Below are 16,706 nucleotides of genomic sequence, written 5' to 3' on the forward strand. Positions count from 1 at the left end.
ACACAGAGGCCAACATGACAGGGCAGGCCGAGGGTGTTTGAGCTTTTCTCCAGCCCACCAGGGGAAACACAGACCCTTCATCAGAGTCAAGTCCTCATGGAGCAGCCCTTGTCCTCCAAGCACCTCCTTCAGCCATTTGCAGACCCTGCTGCTCCATGGGTATGTTTCCCAGACTTGGAAATAGGGCCAGTAAGCACTGGTGAACCAGTGCCAGGAGTGCTTGAAGGGGCTTTCCTCTCTATGTGCCAACACCGAAAGGTCCGCACCAGCTTTAGCCCTACATGATGGCAGGAAGCTTGGGTTTCCAGAGGGAGAGCAAAGGGGACAGAGACAACTGGAGTCATTAGCTGAGAAACCTTTGGAAGAGTCAATATTACATAATACTTCACAAGAAGCTGCACCCATTTCAAAGGGATCCTCTCACTGGATGTGGCTTTTGAAATCCTTGGCAACATCCAGACCCAGGAACAACAGCCCCAGGACTGGGTGGACGGCAGCTCTGCCCTGGTGACCTGATCCCAGCTCCTAGGAAGGACACATAGCACCATACGCCCCACCCAGAGGCTCCCTCCCAGCCCAGGCAGCATCCCACAGGGCGAAACAGGGGCCTAGGCAACCGGGGAGGAACAGAAAGCAAGATCCTTTATTGTACACAGTACAGAATGTAATGCAGCTTTGCAGGAGATACATAGCCCTGCTCGAGTAAAGGTTATTTCAAATCAGTCCTCAGATTAACTCCTTCTGCACCACAGATCTGCCACACTGAGCAAATGCTTAAAACTTTGCCCCAAGGTGGGGTTCCTGCAACCGACTGCTCCCCAAGGGTACAGGCCACTGCAGCCACAATGGGGAGAGCAACTGAGTCTACCCAGAGTTAATCTTCATACTTCCCCCAAAAGAATGAATCAGAAAAAAAAAAAAAAAAAAAAAACCAAAACCAACCCAAAAAATCCAACCAAAGCTAACTAAGGAAGAGAAAAAAATTCCTATACAGCATTTACAACAAAAACATGTAGCCAGTGGAGGGGACAGGCAGGTATGGATATGAGTGGTGGAGTGTTAGGAGGCGCAGCAGGGAGGGGGGAGCTGGAAGGACGTGGGGTACCCAGGAAGGGAATAGGGGACCCCACTGTCCCCACCTGCCACAGGCTTGCAGCCCAGCTCCGAGGCCATGCTGAGCAGGGAGGGGAGCGCAGCTGAGCCGGCACCGGGGTTCAGCCCCAGTTCCTTAAGGAAAGAGGACTCGAGTGGTGAAATGGAGTGGACCAGATACTTCGGCAGCCATCCTGGGGAGCCGCAGGCACACCACCGGGAAATCCAGGGGCACATCCCCATGGGCTCTGGGAACAGCAGCCGGGCTGCAAAAAATAGCTTTGCCTTAAAATAAAAAAAAAAAAAAAAAAAAAAAAATCTATAAAAATCAGTTTAGAAACCTTTGAAACACTTTTTCACCCCCTCCTAAAACAAAACCAAAAAAAAACCAAACCAAAAAAAAAAACCACCCACAAAAAAAACCCAAAACAAAAAGAAAAAAAAAAAAAGGAAAAAGAAAAGAGGGAGATAGGGTCAGGACCTCCTCCCCTGAAACACAACCCATGCCCACAGCCAGAGCTGGGGAAGAGGAACATAGGACACAGAGGACGCAGGGGTTAGGGAGGAAAGCAGGAGGGCCTGGGGCAGGAAACCATTATATCAGGTGATACCGTGAGGGTGGGTTTGGGAAGAAGGCAGAAGGCTCCTCAGGGTTGGGGTAGGATGCTGCGCACATCAGCCCTGGGGTGATGGCCCTCGAGGCCCCCCCCGCATCCCTCCTCTGTGCAAATCAAAGCCCTTTCCACCACACAAGGCAGCTACGCGGATTGTGCTCGATGCAAAGCAGATTGTCGTGACAACTGGCGAGGCAGCCACGGCGGCTCAGCCCGGTCCCGGGGCGCTGCTGGAGCCATCAGGCCTCACGGTGCTGGTGAGGAACAGGGCCTGGGTCAGAGACCTGCATCTTTACCTCCCATCGCCCCAAAGCATCGCGCAGATGTTGGGCAGGAGGTGCCAGCCAGAGGCAGTCCTATGCACTAGCCCTTGGACAGGAAGGGTGGGAATTCAGCAGTGACACACACAGGGCGTTTCAGATTCCTCCAATTTGTGTGTGCATGCAGTTTGGTGGGTTTGTTTTTCCTTATGAACAGCAAAAAATATTCTTTAGAAAACCGTATTTGCCCCAAGTGGATGCGCTAGTGCTCGTGGCTCTGCCACCCTGGCCGAGTCAGTAAGCAAAGCCCTCCGCATAGGGAAGGCTGCCGCAGGGATCCATCTCCAGGAGGTACGCTGGGCTGTCCTCAAAGTGCGTCAGCGGCACCGTCTCCTCCTCGGGCACCGGGCAGTCAGGCTCTGTCTTCAGGAAGGGGCGCTGGTTATCAGGGTAGGCCATGGAAAACAGGGCATCAGGGTCACAAACGAACTTATAGACGTACCGCTCGCCAGCCACCTGCAAGGAGAGGAGGGCATGAGAAGGGCCCTGCACCTTCCCTCGGGAATAACAAGCATGGCATGACCAACATTAGACCTAGCCCCAGAGCTCCTGCTATGCCCCAGGTGATAGTCACCCCCCTTGACAGTCACCCCCAGTGAGGATCACTCACCTTCTGCATGATGCCCTTCTCGTAGTAGTAGCGAAGGGAGCGGCTGAGCTTGTCGTAGTTCATGGCTGGCCGGTTCTTTTGGATGCCCCAGCGCCGTGCTACCTGCAAGCAGAGAGAGGTGGCAACTGTGAAGGCTGCAGCTGGGGTTTGGACCTGGATCCTCAAAGGAAATCTCAGCTGAAATGCAGGGTAGGGGCTCATTTCTGGGAGATGGAGCAGCCAGGGGTGAAAGTGTCACCCGGGTCCCAGAGCAGCTCCCGCCTGCTGCAGTAAGTGCTCCAGCTCCAAGCACCGCCACAATGCAGCCACTGCCAAACCAGGGGCTGAATCAAAAGATATTTGATTAGGGAAGTCTGCCAAAAAAGATGCTAAAAAAAAAAAAAAAAAACACAAAAAAAAAAAAACCACAACCACCCAACCTCCCACAATTTCCATGCATTAAGAGATATTATGGGTAATTACCCACAATGCGCAGCTCAGCACCACAGCTGCTTTCGATCACTCCCCAGTTTCTTCTTGTGTCACCCTCCACAGAGCTGCATAGCTCCAGCACAGACCAGGGATCCAAGGCAAAGGATCCAGGAGCAGTTTGGGAGGGAGGGAGCCATGGCCCAGCAGCAGGTCTGGGCCATGCCACTGTGGCCAGTGAGCACTGGTGGCTCCGGGAGCACAGTGTGTGCTGTGCTGAGAGGCAGCGGAGGAGGTTAAAGGTGAGTTTAATGGATCCCCTTGACTGGCCGGAGAGGTGGGACAGTGCAAACCTCATGCAGTTCAACAAGGCCAAGTGCAAGGTCCTGCACCTGGGTCAGGGCAATCCCAAGCACAAATACAGGCTGGGCAGAGACTGGACTGAGAGCAGCCCTGAGGAGGACTTGGGGGTGTTGGTTGATGAGAAGCTCAACATGACCCAGCAGTGCACGCTCGCAGCCCAGAAACCAGCTGTGTCCTGGGCTGCATCAAAAGGAGCATGACCAGCAGGTCAAGGGAGGGGATTCTCCTGGCTTTTCCCCTCTTGCCCTCAAAAGCTGCCCAGACTGCAAGTGTAAACTGCTGTGTTGCATGGGAAGGATTTGCCACCCACCCCTCAGGCTACATCCCCACCTCTGACATGCCTGCTGCTGGGGCAGGATCCCACGTACCTCCTCAGGCTCGATCAGCTTGAACTCCATTCCCCGACCAGTCCAGGCGATGAAGTGGGCATTGGCAGGGTCATCCAGGAGGGTGACCAGGAATTGCCAGAGCTGCAGGGACCCACGCCGCTGGTAGGGAGGGCCCTCACGGTACAGGGTGGGCTCCTGCTTCACTTTACCTGCCCGCACCAAGACACAGCTGATTAAACTGGGCTCATCCCTGTGCCAGGACCCTCTGTGCAGGGTCAGGCCACAGAGTTGGAGAGGGGAGAGGTGCAGGTGATGGCATGCAGGCAGGTGAGGCACAGGGTATAGCACTGATGGCCATGATGCCAAGCAGCTGTGCAGGATGATGCTCAGCAGCTCTCAAGAGCACTGTGCCACCACAGCTAGGCTTTAAAAGCTGGCCACTATAGGGCCCAGCCTCTGTGAGCCCTGTAAGCCCTGGTCACCCCCCAGCCCTCCCTCCTCTGGGGCCGAGTTCTTACCCTCCAGCCTCTCTGGTACCACGCATGTGTCGTCAAAATACAATCGTGTGTCCTTTTCATATGAAAATCCTACGGGGAAGAGAACCTCAGTGAGCAAAGGTTCCCTTCACCACCCCAGCTGGACCCCCAAAAAACCCTGGCTTGACTTAATCCAGAAACAGGATCCCACTCCCCAGTGCTGGGAGCAGACCCATCCCCCAGATATTTCAATAGCATCACACCAGCTTGCCAGCTGAGTGCACACAGCTCTGTCCCCCTCACCCCAGGGAGTTGGGGAAACAAGAACCCTCTTAGCAGCTCTGTTGGGTGCGTTATCCCAGATTACATGGCACTACTGTGTCCTCGCAGCATGCTCGCAGGGGCCAGTGGCTGCACAGCACAGGTGCTGGTTTTAGCGTTGGTGCCAGTGCTGCTCGCATGCAGGCTCTTGCAGGTACCACGGGGCTCTCATGGGTGCTTTCGGGGTGCTCAGCAGCTCTGCGTGCCCTGAGGGAGCTATGGGACACGCTAGGGATACCCATGAGTAGAGGTACACTCACCGTCATGGCTGCTAGGGAAGACACCCCCCCGTAGGTATGAGGACTGGCAGTTAGGCACTTCTGCAAGGGACATGAAAGTGGTGTTAAGGACTTGGGTTCCATGGGGCCCACCAAGCACCCAGCAGCATCTTTCCCCCTCCACTCCCCAAGCACATCCTCTGGCCAAGCCTGGGCATCTTCCATCTCCACCCCCTCCACCAGCACTCCCTGAGCCACAGCACCTCGTCCAGCCCCCACCCCCCACTCTGCGGAAAACCCAGAGTGACTGCGGGGGGAGCGCACTGGAACGAGCGCTGGGAGCAAGGTTTAAGTCAGCCTGCGGTTTTCACCATGTTATTCTGGCCCCGCGGGGAGGGAGGCATCTGCTCAGCCGTGCCATCCTCCATCCTGAGGTCGGGGTATTTTTAGGTCCTAAGGCGATTAGAGGATTTTTCCGTGATGCTGGTGGGGTCCAGCAGCCAGAAATCACAGCTGGCCCCAGGCCAGGGTTGCAGGGGGACCTGTCGAGTGCCATGGGGCACCCCAGCCTGTGCTACAGCACAAACCACACTGCGTGGCATCTGGCGAATTCCTGCTCTAGCCCCCCACATGGGAAAGGAAAAAGAAGGGGGATAAAAAGGGAAAGGAATGATCATCTACCATGTGAAGCAACAGCTTCAGTGCCATGGGAGCCTCAGCGTGATGCAACACTTGACACTTAAGGTTCAACTCTGTGCCCACAAGCCACAGATGGCAGAAACAGCTCTGCTCCCTGAGTGCTGGTGGGGTAACCCATACACCCCCCCGAGCACCAGCACTGGACTGGCCTGCAGCTCGCACCCACCTGAGTCGATGCAGTAGTCCCGAGGCTCCTGCTTGATGCCCATGGGGGGCTGGAAGCCGTGGCTGGGGGCAGGGCCGGGCAGGCTGGGACCACCATGCTCGTAGAGCGGGTCATGGTACTCCTGCTTGAATCCCTGAGGGGGGCGAGGGGCGGCAGGGGCGAGGGGCTCTGACAGCTGCCGGTGGTAGACAGGGCGGCTGTCCCCAGGGACCCCGGGCTGCGGCGGGAAGGGGTGGCAGGGCTCAGACAGCTGCCTCTGAAACCTGCAGGGAGAGGACTCAGCGTTGGGGCAGGGTCAGCCATGCTGGCACACTGCTGCCCCTACCCCAGAGCAGGACCCCACGCTGGCTCGGTGTCCTCAGACCAGTGTGCTGCTGGGGTGGTTTCAGCAGCATGGTGTCCCACCCACTGTTCCTCATGAGGTTCCTTGTGAGCACAGGCACCACGAGGGCTTGTCCTGTAGGGACGCAGTGGGGTACTGGAGAGCCCCATTCCCCTCCAAGTGCGAGGGACCTCCCCACTGGAGGAAGAGGACAGCACATGGGCCATCACTGCAAAGCACTAGGTGATGGCAGCCTGGTGCTGCAGCCAGGATATCTGGATAGGGGTGGGAAAAGGAAACAAAAAGCCACCCAACACAGTAGAATCTCTGTAAAGCACTAAAATGCGCCCCCCTTCCCCCCCACCTGGGGTGGTAAGAACTGCAGGGCCCAGGGGATGCTGCACCTGGGCAGGCGCTTACGCAAAGCCAAATCCACTCCACAGCTCTAATCCGCCTGTGCGGCTGGGATTAAACCTTGGACTTGGTGGCAGGGAGCACTATTTTCAGCTCCGGGGTGCTGCCGCTGCCAGCTCAAGCTCCAGCACCGTCCCTGGATAAGGGACCATCTCGAGGGGGTGCTGCCACATCCCCTCATCCTCCGGCACCTTGAAAGGCGATCTCTGATCTCCGCACCCAGCTCCTCTCGCTGGCCTTGTGCCATTTGCCTTTGTAACCAGAGCCCTCCCAGCTGCCGGGCTGGGATTACTCCATTTCCGAGTGGTGTCCCTCTGCCCTTCCTGAGTGAAACCCAAGCCCCGCGCTGGCATGGCGCTTCCCGAGGGGTTGCGCCCAGCCCCCCACATAGCTTGAAGGTCACCCAGAGCCAAGCCCCACTTTGCCTGGGGAGGGATGCTCACCCGCCCTGGGCACATACTGAGTGTTTCCATGGCCTTTTCCAGGCTACCACATTCCAGCCCCATGCCGATAGGTGACACCCCACCACCGGTGACACCACAGCAAAGGGCATCCAGGAGGCCACAAGTAAAGATGGAGGTTAGCTGTGACATGCACCATGTAACCTACCAACAGCGTGAGCAAAGCCAGGGCGAGGGAGGTGACCAACAAAGCCTCCAGGGACGCAGAGGTAATGGGTGACAAGGCCATTGGAGAGGAAGCGGGGTCTCTCCCTCCACAGACCCAAAATCAAAGGGATGCTGTGCAATCGACAGGGAAGCTAAGGACCGACCCTCAGCCTGAGGGTGTTCAGGGGCAGGATGGGGATGCTTGCAGCTCCCCAGCCCAGCAAGGCTCAGCTCAGCAGAGAGCTGCAGTGGGTGGGAGAGAGAAGAGCAGGAGCCCTGACTCAGCACCATTGCCTATTGCCACAGGGATGGATGCAGGGAGCAGCCTCTGCCTCCCTCGCCTTTCCCAAGGGGGAGGCAAGGGGTCTGCCCAGCATCCCCAGAGCTGGGAAGATGAGATCCCTGTTAGCAGGGAATGCCTCCTGGGGAGAAAGAGTCACAAGATCCCAGTGGGAAGCAGCAAGCACTAGTTTACACTGGACCCCAGGCAGCAACATCTGGCCTTATAGTCTGCAACCACAACATGGGGACAAGGGAACAGGCACCCTTCCTCCTTCCCCATGCTTTGAGGCCACCGATCCATCTCATGAGGGCTGCAGCTCCCATAAACACCTGTAAGACGCCAGCGCTAGCTCGGGTTGGGGAAGCCTTACCTGTGCTCTGCGGGGTATTGGTTTTCAGACATCATCTTTGGCATGTGCATGGGCGGGTGAGGCGGCCGCGGCACGGCGAAGGTCTGCTGCCTCTGCTCCTGCAGCGCGTGCGGCGCTGGGGCTGCCCCATGGGCCGCCGCCTGCACGGCTGGGGCCGGTGGTGGCAGGGCTGATCCCTGGTGCGCAGGAGACACCGGCGTGGCAGGCGGCGTTAATGGCTTGAACCCGGCGGGGGGCTTCCTGTCATAGGCACTGCGGAGGGGAGAGGGGTTGGGCACTGACAGCAACACTAACAAGGACACCTCTGCATAGCAGAGGGACAAGCAAGACAAATCCCTGCCACTGTGGCCCAAGGGGTCTGTGGGCAGCAGCAGCCACCATGCTACCTACCAGCAATTGTAGAGGCACTTGTCCCCATAGCCGGCACAGAGAGCCTGCTCATGGCTGCAGGACGACAGCTCTGAGGAAGGGCTGTGCAGTTCCCGCTTGATCTTTGCCGGAGGTGGAGCGTGCAGGACCACTGCAATGAGACAGAGGAAGATCAGCCCTGAGGAGAAGAACCTGGGGGTGTTGGTCAATGAGAAGCTCACCATGACCTCTCAGTGAGCACTCGCAGCCCAGAAACCAACCGTGTCCTGGGCTGCATCAAAAGGAACGTGACCAGCAGGTCGAGGGGGGGGATTCTCCCCCTCTGCTCTGCTCTGGTGAGACCCCCCCTGCAGTGCTGCATCCAGCTCTGGGGCCCCAACACAAGAGGGACATGGAGGTGCTCGAGTGAGTCCAGAGGAGGCCGTGAAGATCCTCCCAGGGCTGGAGCAGCTCTGCTCTGGAGACAGGCTGAGAGAGCTGGGCTTGTTCAGCCTGGAGAAGAGAAGGCTCCAGGGAGACCTTAAAGCAGCTTCCAGTGCCTAAAGGGGCTGACAAGAAATCTGGAGAGGGACTTTTGACGAGCGCATATAGTGACAGGACAAGAGGGAATGGCTTTGAGCTGACAGAGGGGAGATTTAGATTAGGTATTAGAAAGAAATATTCTTCCCTGTGAGGGTGGTGAGACACTGGCACAGGTTGTCCAGAGAAGCTGTGGCTGCCCCATCCCTGGCAGTGTTCAAGGCCAGGTTGGACGGGGCTTGGAGCAACCTGCTCTAGTGGAAGGTGTCCCTGCCCATGGCAGGGGGTTGGAACTACATGCTCTTTAAGGTCTCTTCCAACCCAAACCATTCCATGATTCTGTGATACAGGCCCACTCACATGGCAGAAGGTGATGGGGGAGCATCTGCTTGGGTGCTTTTTGCTCATGAATCAGGTGCTGAATTACCCCCCGGGGAGCATTAGGCAACCAAACCATGGCAGGATGGTGCCCTAGCAGACCATGACCTGCTGGCAGACTGAGCTGGGGTGGCAGGGCCTGATTTCTACAGGGGAGGGCAGAGCCTGGGCAGTCCTACCATCCCAGCACAGCTTGTACGCAGGACAAAGTGACCTGGTCACCCTTGCGGGGCATACCCAGCTCCCAGTGAGCTGGCCAGAGAGTTGGCAAGCAGCTTAATGGGATCCACCTTCCTCAGCCAAGACGCTCCAAGGGGTCCCACAACTGTATGAGTTCAAGTGGCAAACATCCCATTAAACCCAAATCCTTCCCAGCCCCCTCCCAAGCCCACTCACTATATATAATTTTAAACCAAGTAATATATGCTTAACCTACTTCATTTCTAAAAGCAGGCGCTCTAGGAAAGGGAAAGCGCCTCAGAGATCTTTACCTAAATAGTGCCTGCAGCAGAGAGCCAAGACTAATCGGAAGTGGAGTATTAGCTTCATGCAAAGTCTAAACACAGCCCAGCTACAGTGGAGAGGAACGAATAGCTCCAGGACAACTGTTCACAGCTTGCCAGGTAATTAGCTGCTCCCCTAATTTGTCAAAACCTGTAAAGAGCTGCTGACTCCTCTCTCTACCCCACCTTCCCCCTCCCTCCTGCAAGGGCCTGGCACAGCTGGTACCAAGGGCATAAACCCCCCCCCACAAGGAGGATTTGAAACACAAAGCCCAGCTCTGAGCCAGCACAGCCCCCCACCCGCTCCCAAGCCGGATTTATCCCCCCTCCCCAGTGAGGTTTTGCCGCTCTCAGCATTTCTAGCCTTAACAGGAGGCCAGCGTGGCGGCAGCAAAGCCCGGGCGCCCCGCGGGAAAGCGAAGGGGAGCTGGCTTTGGAAGGGCTCCAGCTGCCTATCGCAGGCATGTTTCTCCCTAACAGGCTTCGTGTTGTTGGAGCGGGTTGTTTTTCCACCAGCCGTACAATGGGGCCTGGTTATTCATTGAAAAAAAAGAAGGGAAAAAAAAAAAGGCTCTGAGCAGGCACCACCCTCCATTCATAAACAATTTGGAGCGCTCCATTCATGTGGCCGGGGAAGGAAAAAAAAAAAAAAAAGAAAGAAAAGAAAAATTTCCCCAGAGCTTAGCACTGCCATTCAAGAAAAGGGAAACGAGCCTTAAGATCCTAACAGAGACCAGCTGGCCGAGCCCGGACTTTGTGCAACGTTTGGATTCCTTACACAAACACCACGGGGCCGGCTGGCGCTGCTTGGCAAGGCGCGCTCATGGCCAGCCAGGGCGGCAATGCCGGAGTGCCTGGGAGCAGAGAGGGGCACCGAGGCCCGGGGTGCAGCTCTCGGGGGAGGAAGGAGCTGGGTTTAGGTGCCAGGTGGCAAGTGGCCAGGCAGAGAGCTGGGAAGGGGGCAGGAGGGTTCCCAGGGAAGGAGGTGCCCTGCCCCAGTGCCTCAAAGGCACACTGAGTGCACAAGCGCTTTTAACCTTTCCGGTTCTGAGCTGGGACTATAATTAAAAGCTAAAAAAGTATATAAAAATAGGCAGAGAAGAAGCTTAACTACAGATGGGGCTGGAGAACGCACCTCAGCACACCTGTGCCAGGACTGAGCCATGGAAGCAGAGAGAGCACCCCTGGGTGCCTGGCAGCCCCTCGCTGGGCTGCCTTAGCCCCTGGGGAGGGCAGGACCCCACGGAGGCCAGGCAAGGGGACTGGACACACATGTCACTGCTGTGCCTGGCCAACAGGGCATCACAATCAGGAGGGGAAGGTGAGGGGCTCAGGCATAGCCAGCAGTGCCACACCACCAGCCACGCTGGAGGTGCCCCAAACATCAATCTTCAGCTAAGACATCTGCCATGTGAAAGGTGACATCCCAAAGCCATTCAGGACCTTGAATTGCTAGTGAAGCCCTTGGTGGGGGACAGGGCAGGTTGTTCCCCAACCTTCAGTATGATGGCACCTCTAAGAGGCCGAGCACACAGGATATTGTCTTGGCTGGCGGCACCCACTGCTCAAGCCACAGGGAAGGCAACCAAACCATTTCCAGCCTGGCCACCAGCTGGGGACCTTGGCACCCACTCAAGCCGTCACCTAGAAGCTGTGCTCCACGTCTGCCCCTCCATTCCCCAGCGTTACAGGACGCGCCCAAGGTCACGCCAGGAGAGGAGCCAGAAATAGAAGCCAGGTTCCCGCTTTCCTTTGTTTAAACAACCCTTCCTCAGAAACAAACCTCCTGCTTTCATTTTGGCGTGTAAGAAACTCCACTCCGTGCCCTGCCATGGCTTTAACCACATGCTGCCCATGCAGGGAGCCACAAGTTCCCTGGGAGCAAGCCCTGCAAATGCCAAAGCCTCCTGTGGTGGTGCTTGATCTCCTCAGCTTGACCCCATTGCTTCCCAGTTACTTAAAGAACCGATCGAGATATAACATTGTACACACACCCTTCTCCCCAGACTGCACCACTGGAGAGCCTATCCCAGAGTCACTCACAATCTCCTCACCCTTCCAGGGGGATCTGCCACTGCTCTGGGTAGCTCATAAGCACCGAATCCAGCCTCTTGCTGCTCAGTCCAGGGTGCCGAGAACAACGCATCCCTTATTCAGAGGAGCCCTGCTTTCCCCAGCCCTCCGGCGGGATTTCCTCCCCAGAGCAGCAACCTGCCGCCCTCCGGTGTGTTATGGCACTTTGCTGCCAAACCCCAACCTTAAGCCCATGTCTGCCAGGGACCCCCCATGCTACACAACCAGGAGCAGCGAGCTGGCAGCAGCCAAGCTGCAGGCAGCTGCCATGCCATGAGGCGTTCTTTAGCAAGGTGAGAACGATGCTGCAGTTTGGAGCATCTCTGAGACTCACATGGCACACGTGGCAGCATCCCCCACAGCAACAGCATCAAACTGAGCCTGGCTTCTCCCTTTTTGCTACTGTGCAGAGGAAGCTTGGCCCTGGGAATGCCAGGGCCATGGGGCAGGTGATGGAGCTGGTTTGTTCAGGACAAGAGAGCAGCAACTTCCTCAGGGAAAAGGCACGGAGCTGCACAACTGCAGGAACAGAGTCCAGTGCATGCCTGCACACATCCATAGGAACTAAGGACTTGCCTTCCCTCAGGAGCCAGTGGGCACTGAACCCAACATGACCCCCAGCCTGGAAAAGAAGCATATCCCCTTTAGCAAAAGCTGGATGCAGGAGGGAGGCTGCATCAAATTCATCCCTCTTTTTCTTCCTACACTACACACAGTTCAAATCCATAATGAAATGAGAAGATGTAGCCAGAAAGCATTAAGCTAGAGACCCTCTCCTCTTCAAACTCTCTCTAGTGCTGGTATGGAAGAGCCAGGCTGCCCGTTTCCCTTCCACTGGACTGGCTGGACTGAGCCCCCACAGCCAGCACAGCCCAGAAAACCTTTGCTTTCCCTGCCTGGGACAGTTAGAGAAGGTAATTACAGCAGGGAGTCACATAAGGAGATCTCCTTTCAAGTGACAAAGTCGTTTCAACGCCAGGTCTGCAGAGGCTGAGCAGGTCGGGAGAACATTTTGAGTCTCGACCAAATGCCCCCTTTTGTTTCTTTCTTTCCTTTCCTTTCCCTGCATCACCCAGAAAAGTTTGTCTCTCCTCTCTGAGCTCTTCAGGTTACAAGGAAACAAGAGACTGCCAAAAGGCACTGGAAACAGCTTCAGCTCCAAGAGCCACCCTCCCACGCTCGCTGCGGTTTCTACTGCTCCAAGCAAGAGCTGCCAGGCTGCGCTAGGATGTCAACAGCCAGTTGCGATTCTGACTCTGGGCTCGCCTTTTATCTCAGGGGAGACAAGGGAAAAAACGCATCTGAAACTTGGGCTGTCTGGAACAATTTAATGGCAAGCTTCCCACTCAGAAGTAATCAAAGAGCAATAATTAACATGCGTTTTACTGTAGGAGAAGATACCCTGCTGCATGCTGTGACAAAGCTGGAATGAAAAAATCTGTTCGACTGCAGGCTAAATTTGATTTCCTTTAAGTTGTGTAGCTGTCTGGCTCAGCAGCAAAACCCAGCCACCAACACCACGCCACTCGTTCTGTTTGCCAGGTAACGACTCAAAACATCCTGATCCCCCCTTGCCCTCCGACCCAGAAGAGCCAGTGCCTGAGAGCCACGAAGTAGCACACACCATTAACCAGCCCCTGCCCTTGCCGCTAACCCATTTCAGCAACAAACCACAGCTCAGAACCAACTCTCACTCTTATGCAATTCAAGAGGAACTGCATTTTCACTGGCCTCCTTTTAAACATGCTCACTTGCCAGTGATTAATGCTGCTTAAAGCGGCTCAAGTTTCACCGCTCAGGTCCACTCTTGCCAACAGCGCTGGGCCAGGGCTGTTAAAAAGCTCCAGAAACTGCAGAAATTGTGGCTAACCAAGGAGCCCAGCACAGGCTCGTGCTTCCACTTGAAAAGGAAAAGAAGTGTTTATAAGCAAATCACCATTACTATGAACAAGCAGCGAGTCTCAGAGGAGCCCAGAGATCAGTTAGAAATATTTTCATGCATTTGGCCGTAGTTTTCTCCTATTTAAAAGGGATGGGACAATGCAAGTTTCATCTCGATGAACCCAAACCACACGTGCTTTCTCCCAAGTCTGAGACTTCACAGTTTCAGCCCCAGCAACAACTGCTTTCCCAAGGAAGTAGCTCCAAACCCAGTGCAAGGCTTTGCAAAGGCACCCAAACATTTCCCCCCAGAGAATAAAACCCCCAGAACAATCACTTACAGCTTTCAGACTGGAAATCTGGGACAAACTGTTCATCATCAGGGACCTGAGCTAAAAAAAAACAACAACAAAAAAACCCAGGTTTATGGCGTTTTCAGTTCTCAAAAAAAAATGCTCGCAGAGAGATTTTACATGGCAAAAGGAGGAGGAGAAGACTTGCCTTCAGCTAGCCAGGCCTCTTGGAGCTGGCTGAGATCCTGGAAGAGCTCTGGAACAGAGTGAAAGACTTATGCACTCCACAGAAGAATAAATAAAACTGCCATTATTCACAGGATTATTTCTAAACTGACAAATGTGAGGAGAGCGGCCTCGCGGGACCGCAGCGAGGCCACGGCTGCCTAGGCCAGCCCTGCCTACCTTCTGAGTCGTGGGCCAGGTCAGTCTCCAAAAATTTCCTTTTCCTATCAGATCCCGACCAGCCTCGGCCCTCCTCTGCGCAGGACTTCTGCAACAACCAGGGTGACAACAACCCGTGAGGGTGGCAGCCCCCAAGGACGGGGGAACGGATGCCCCCAAGGACAGGGTGGATGGGGCAGGGGGAGATGCACAGGGCAAACTTACCCCGGGGCCCATGAAGGGAACCTGCTGGTCGTAGAAGCCGTCCATGGTGCAGGGGAGGTGGGGAGTCCCCCCGGCCCGCTCAGCATCGACGCCGGCCCGGGAAGGGGGGGTCCTGCCCAGGCTCCGGCAGGTGCGCGGCTGGCGAGGGGGTTGGGAGAGGGGAGGGGAGGTGTCAGGATCGGGTCCCGGCCCCTACCGCCCCCGGGGCTGGCTCGGTGCGGGGCCGCCGCGCCTCCCCGGGGAGCCGGCCCGCTCCTGCCGTGGCGGGTCGCAGCCCCCCGGCTCGTGATGTCACCCAATTTCTATAGAAACGGGCGTGACATCACGCGCCGTGGGAGCGGGAGGAGGCAGGGAAGGAGGGAGGCAGGGAAGGAGGGAGGCAGGGAAGGAGGGAGGCAGGGAAGGAGGGAGGCAGGGAAGGAGGGAGGCAGGGAAGGAGGGCTCCGCACACGCCTCGCCTCCCCCCGCCCCTGCTGGTGCTAGGCGCTAGCAGGGCCGCGCCGCAGCCGGGACCATTCCCACGCCGCCCCGCGCGCCCCATTCATAAACTCCGCCTCTCCTCCCCTCCCCCCCGTGCGCGCTGGCGCCCCCACCCCCCCCCCCGCCATTCACACCGCACGGCCCGCGCCATTCATAAACACCTCCCCCGCCCCGGGCCGCGCTGCGCCCCGCCGCCAGGCCCCGCGTACCCGGCCGGGGAGCCGCGGGCTCGGCTGAACCGCCGCGGGCTCAGCCGCAGCCGGGCGAGCCGGGGCCGTGGAAGGGGCCGCTCCGCGCGCGGGCACCGCGCTGCCGCTCTGCTCCCGCAGCCCCCGAGCCAGCGGCCTCCGCCGCGTCCCGCCCCGCCCCGCGCTGCTTGTTTACCCTTGGAGCCAGCCAATCGAGCGCCGCCGCTCTGCCGCCCGCGCCGTCTGATTGGCTGCAGCGCGACTGCGTGCCCGCCCGCGCGCCGCTCCGCCGAGCACCATTGAGGCCGGCTGGGTGGGCGGGGGCGGCGGCAGCCAATGGGCGCGGCGTGATTTGCATTGGCTCCGCGGGGAACGTTTTTCATTCACAAAAAAAAGAAGGGGATGAGGCCGGCGGGTGGGGCCGCGGCCGCGCAGGATTTAAAGGGGCCGCGGCCCCCTCCAGTAGGGTGATTGGAGGTGCTTAACGGGCGGCTTTGGAGGGTCGGCGGGACAGTCTAGGGGCCGAATCCGAGCGGGAACGGAGAGAAGCCCCATCCCTACGCGCAGTGCCCAAGAACCTGCAGCTCTGCAGATGGGGTGGGTCTCAGGCCCCGCATGCCAATGGAGTCCCCTCTGCTTTCCTGGGAGGCAGTTCTGCACTAGCAAGATGCCATCACGCGGGTCTGTGCCCTGCGAGCCCGGGGCTAGCCCATGCCTGAGTGCTGGGTTTGGCAGCCTTTCCCCTGCAGGCACCCTGGGGGCAAAGTTTGTCTTTAAGAAGGGCTCTTTGGAGGAGACCATAAGAAAACCAGTTCCTACCTGCAGGGGCTTTGTGGCTGCTGTGGTCACAGATCCCCTGGGGTGGCTTTGTTGACACAAGCCCTTGCAGGACTGCAAATAGCTCAGAGGATTGGGAACGAGCTTACAACACAGCCATGCTGCTGAGGGCCTCGCGTTGCTATGTCAAGTGCATTCTGAGCTTGGGAAAGGTGAGGAGCCTTCTGCTCGAATCCTGGGAAGTTAGGCCTTAGGAAGCCTGTTGGTACGGGCTCCTGACCATTTTGAAATCCTTGGCTTCAGGCCATGGCCTTGCCAGTGTCTTGGGAGAGCTGCCTAGCATGTTTCTGTGCTGCTGGTAGGATTTCTCTGTCAGTATTGGGGTACTGGTGAGCTTCTAGAGTCCTCCAGAGCCACCACCATCTCCCAGGGATGAAGCTGGTGAATGGCTGGTAGCTCATCTGCCATCATGTCCTGTGTTGTATTTGAGAGGACACCTGCCAGGATACACTGCCCACCAGGTGCCTGCATCCCCCCCCAGCACAGGGGGAAGCACACAGAGGGCACGGGATGTCCTTGCTGCTCAGGGATCGTTCCTGGGGTGCTCTGCTGGCGTTCTCACTTCCCCTCTGCACACAGGCAACCAGGATTAAATCACCACTGGTAAAATTAGCAGATGACACACGGGCAGGTGGGTGACAAAACCTGGGCTGGGGAACAAGGCAGGCTGCTGAGGACATGCCGGGTCATTGCGGAGCGGGGCGCAACCAGCGACCCAAGGCAGCCACGCAGCCCTGCACCGCCTGGGGCTGCTCAGCACCTCTGGGCCTCTCGCTGCCACCCAGCAGAGGGAGAAGTGATGGCGGCTGAGCGCAGCAGTGGGTCAAGCGGGTGCGAGGCCACAGATGTGCCTTGTGAGGAGCTGAAGCCCCTGGAGAGCCAGGGCTGGGAGGGGGGATGGCGACCGGCTCCTGCTAAATTTAGAGCCCACTCATGGGGAAAAAAAAAAAACCATCTGAAAAA

At 57.3% G+C, this 16,706-nt stretch overlaps 1 protein-coding gene across 2 annotated transcripts; it reads right to left on the reverse strand.

Moving 5' to 3' along the window:
• Nucleotides 1–621: 621 nt before the first annotated feature.
• Nucleotides 622–15,086, reverse strand: ETV5 (ETS variant transcription factor 5). 2 transcript variants are annotated; one of them, XM_030495794.1, is made up of 13 exons: nucleotides 14,928–15,086; nucleotides 14,239–14,376; nucleotides 14,035–14,122; nucleotides 13,838–13,885; nucleotides 13,678–13,728; nucleotides 8,004–8,133; nucleotides 7,614–7,865; nucleotides 5,617–5,879; nucleotides 4,794–4,853; nucleotides 4,255–4,323; nucleotides 3,776–3,945; nucleotides 2,637–2,738; nucleotides 622–2,482 (listed from the first exon to the last, which is right to left on the reverse strand). In XM_030495794.1, the coding sequence occupies exons 2-13, from the start codon at nucleotides 14,281–14,283 to the stop codon at nucleotides 2,261–2,263; spliced, it is 1,500 nt and encodes a 499-aa protein (XP_030351654.1). In that variant the 5' UTR covers nucleotides 14,284–14,376; nucleotides 14,928–15,086; the 3' UTR covers nucleotides 622–2,260. The 2 variants fall into 2 exon arrangements, with proteins under 2 accessions (XP_030351654.1, XP_030351655.1); XM_030495795.1 differs by lacking the exon at nucleotides 14,928–15,086 and having other exon boundaries at nucleotides 14,035–14,119; nucleotides 14,239–14,629.
• Nucleotides 15,087–16,706: the final 1,620 nt, after the last annotated feature.

Source organism: Strigops habroptila, chromosome 8 (genome assembly GCF_004027225.2).
Source record: "Strigops habroptila isolate Jane chromosome 8, bStrHab1.2.pri, whole genome shotgun sequence".
Lineage (NCBI taxonomy): Eukaryota > Metazoa > Chordata > Aves > Psittaciformes > Psittacidae > Strigops > Strigops habroptila.

Bases quoted from the DNA above. Each gene is read 5' to 3' on its own strand.
- ETV5 (XM_030495794.1), bottom strand. From the start codon at position 14,283: ATGGACGGCTTCTACGACCAGCAGGTTCCCTTCATGGGCCCCGGG. The intron at 13,886-14,034 runs GTAGGCAGGGCT...ACTCTGTTCCAG, and splicing joins CCTGGCCCACGACTCAGAAG to AGCTCTTCCAGGATCTCAGC. The intron at 2,483-2,636 runs GTGAGTGATCCT...CTCTCCTTGCAG, and splicing joins AGAAGGGCATCATGCAGAAG to GTGGCTGGCGAGCGGTACGT.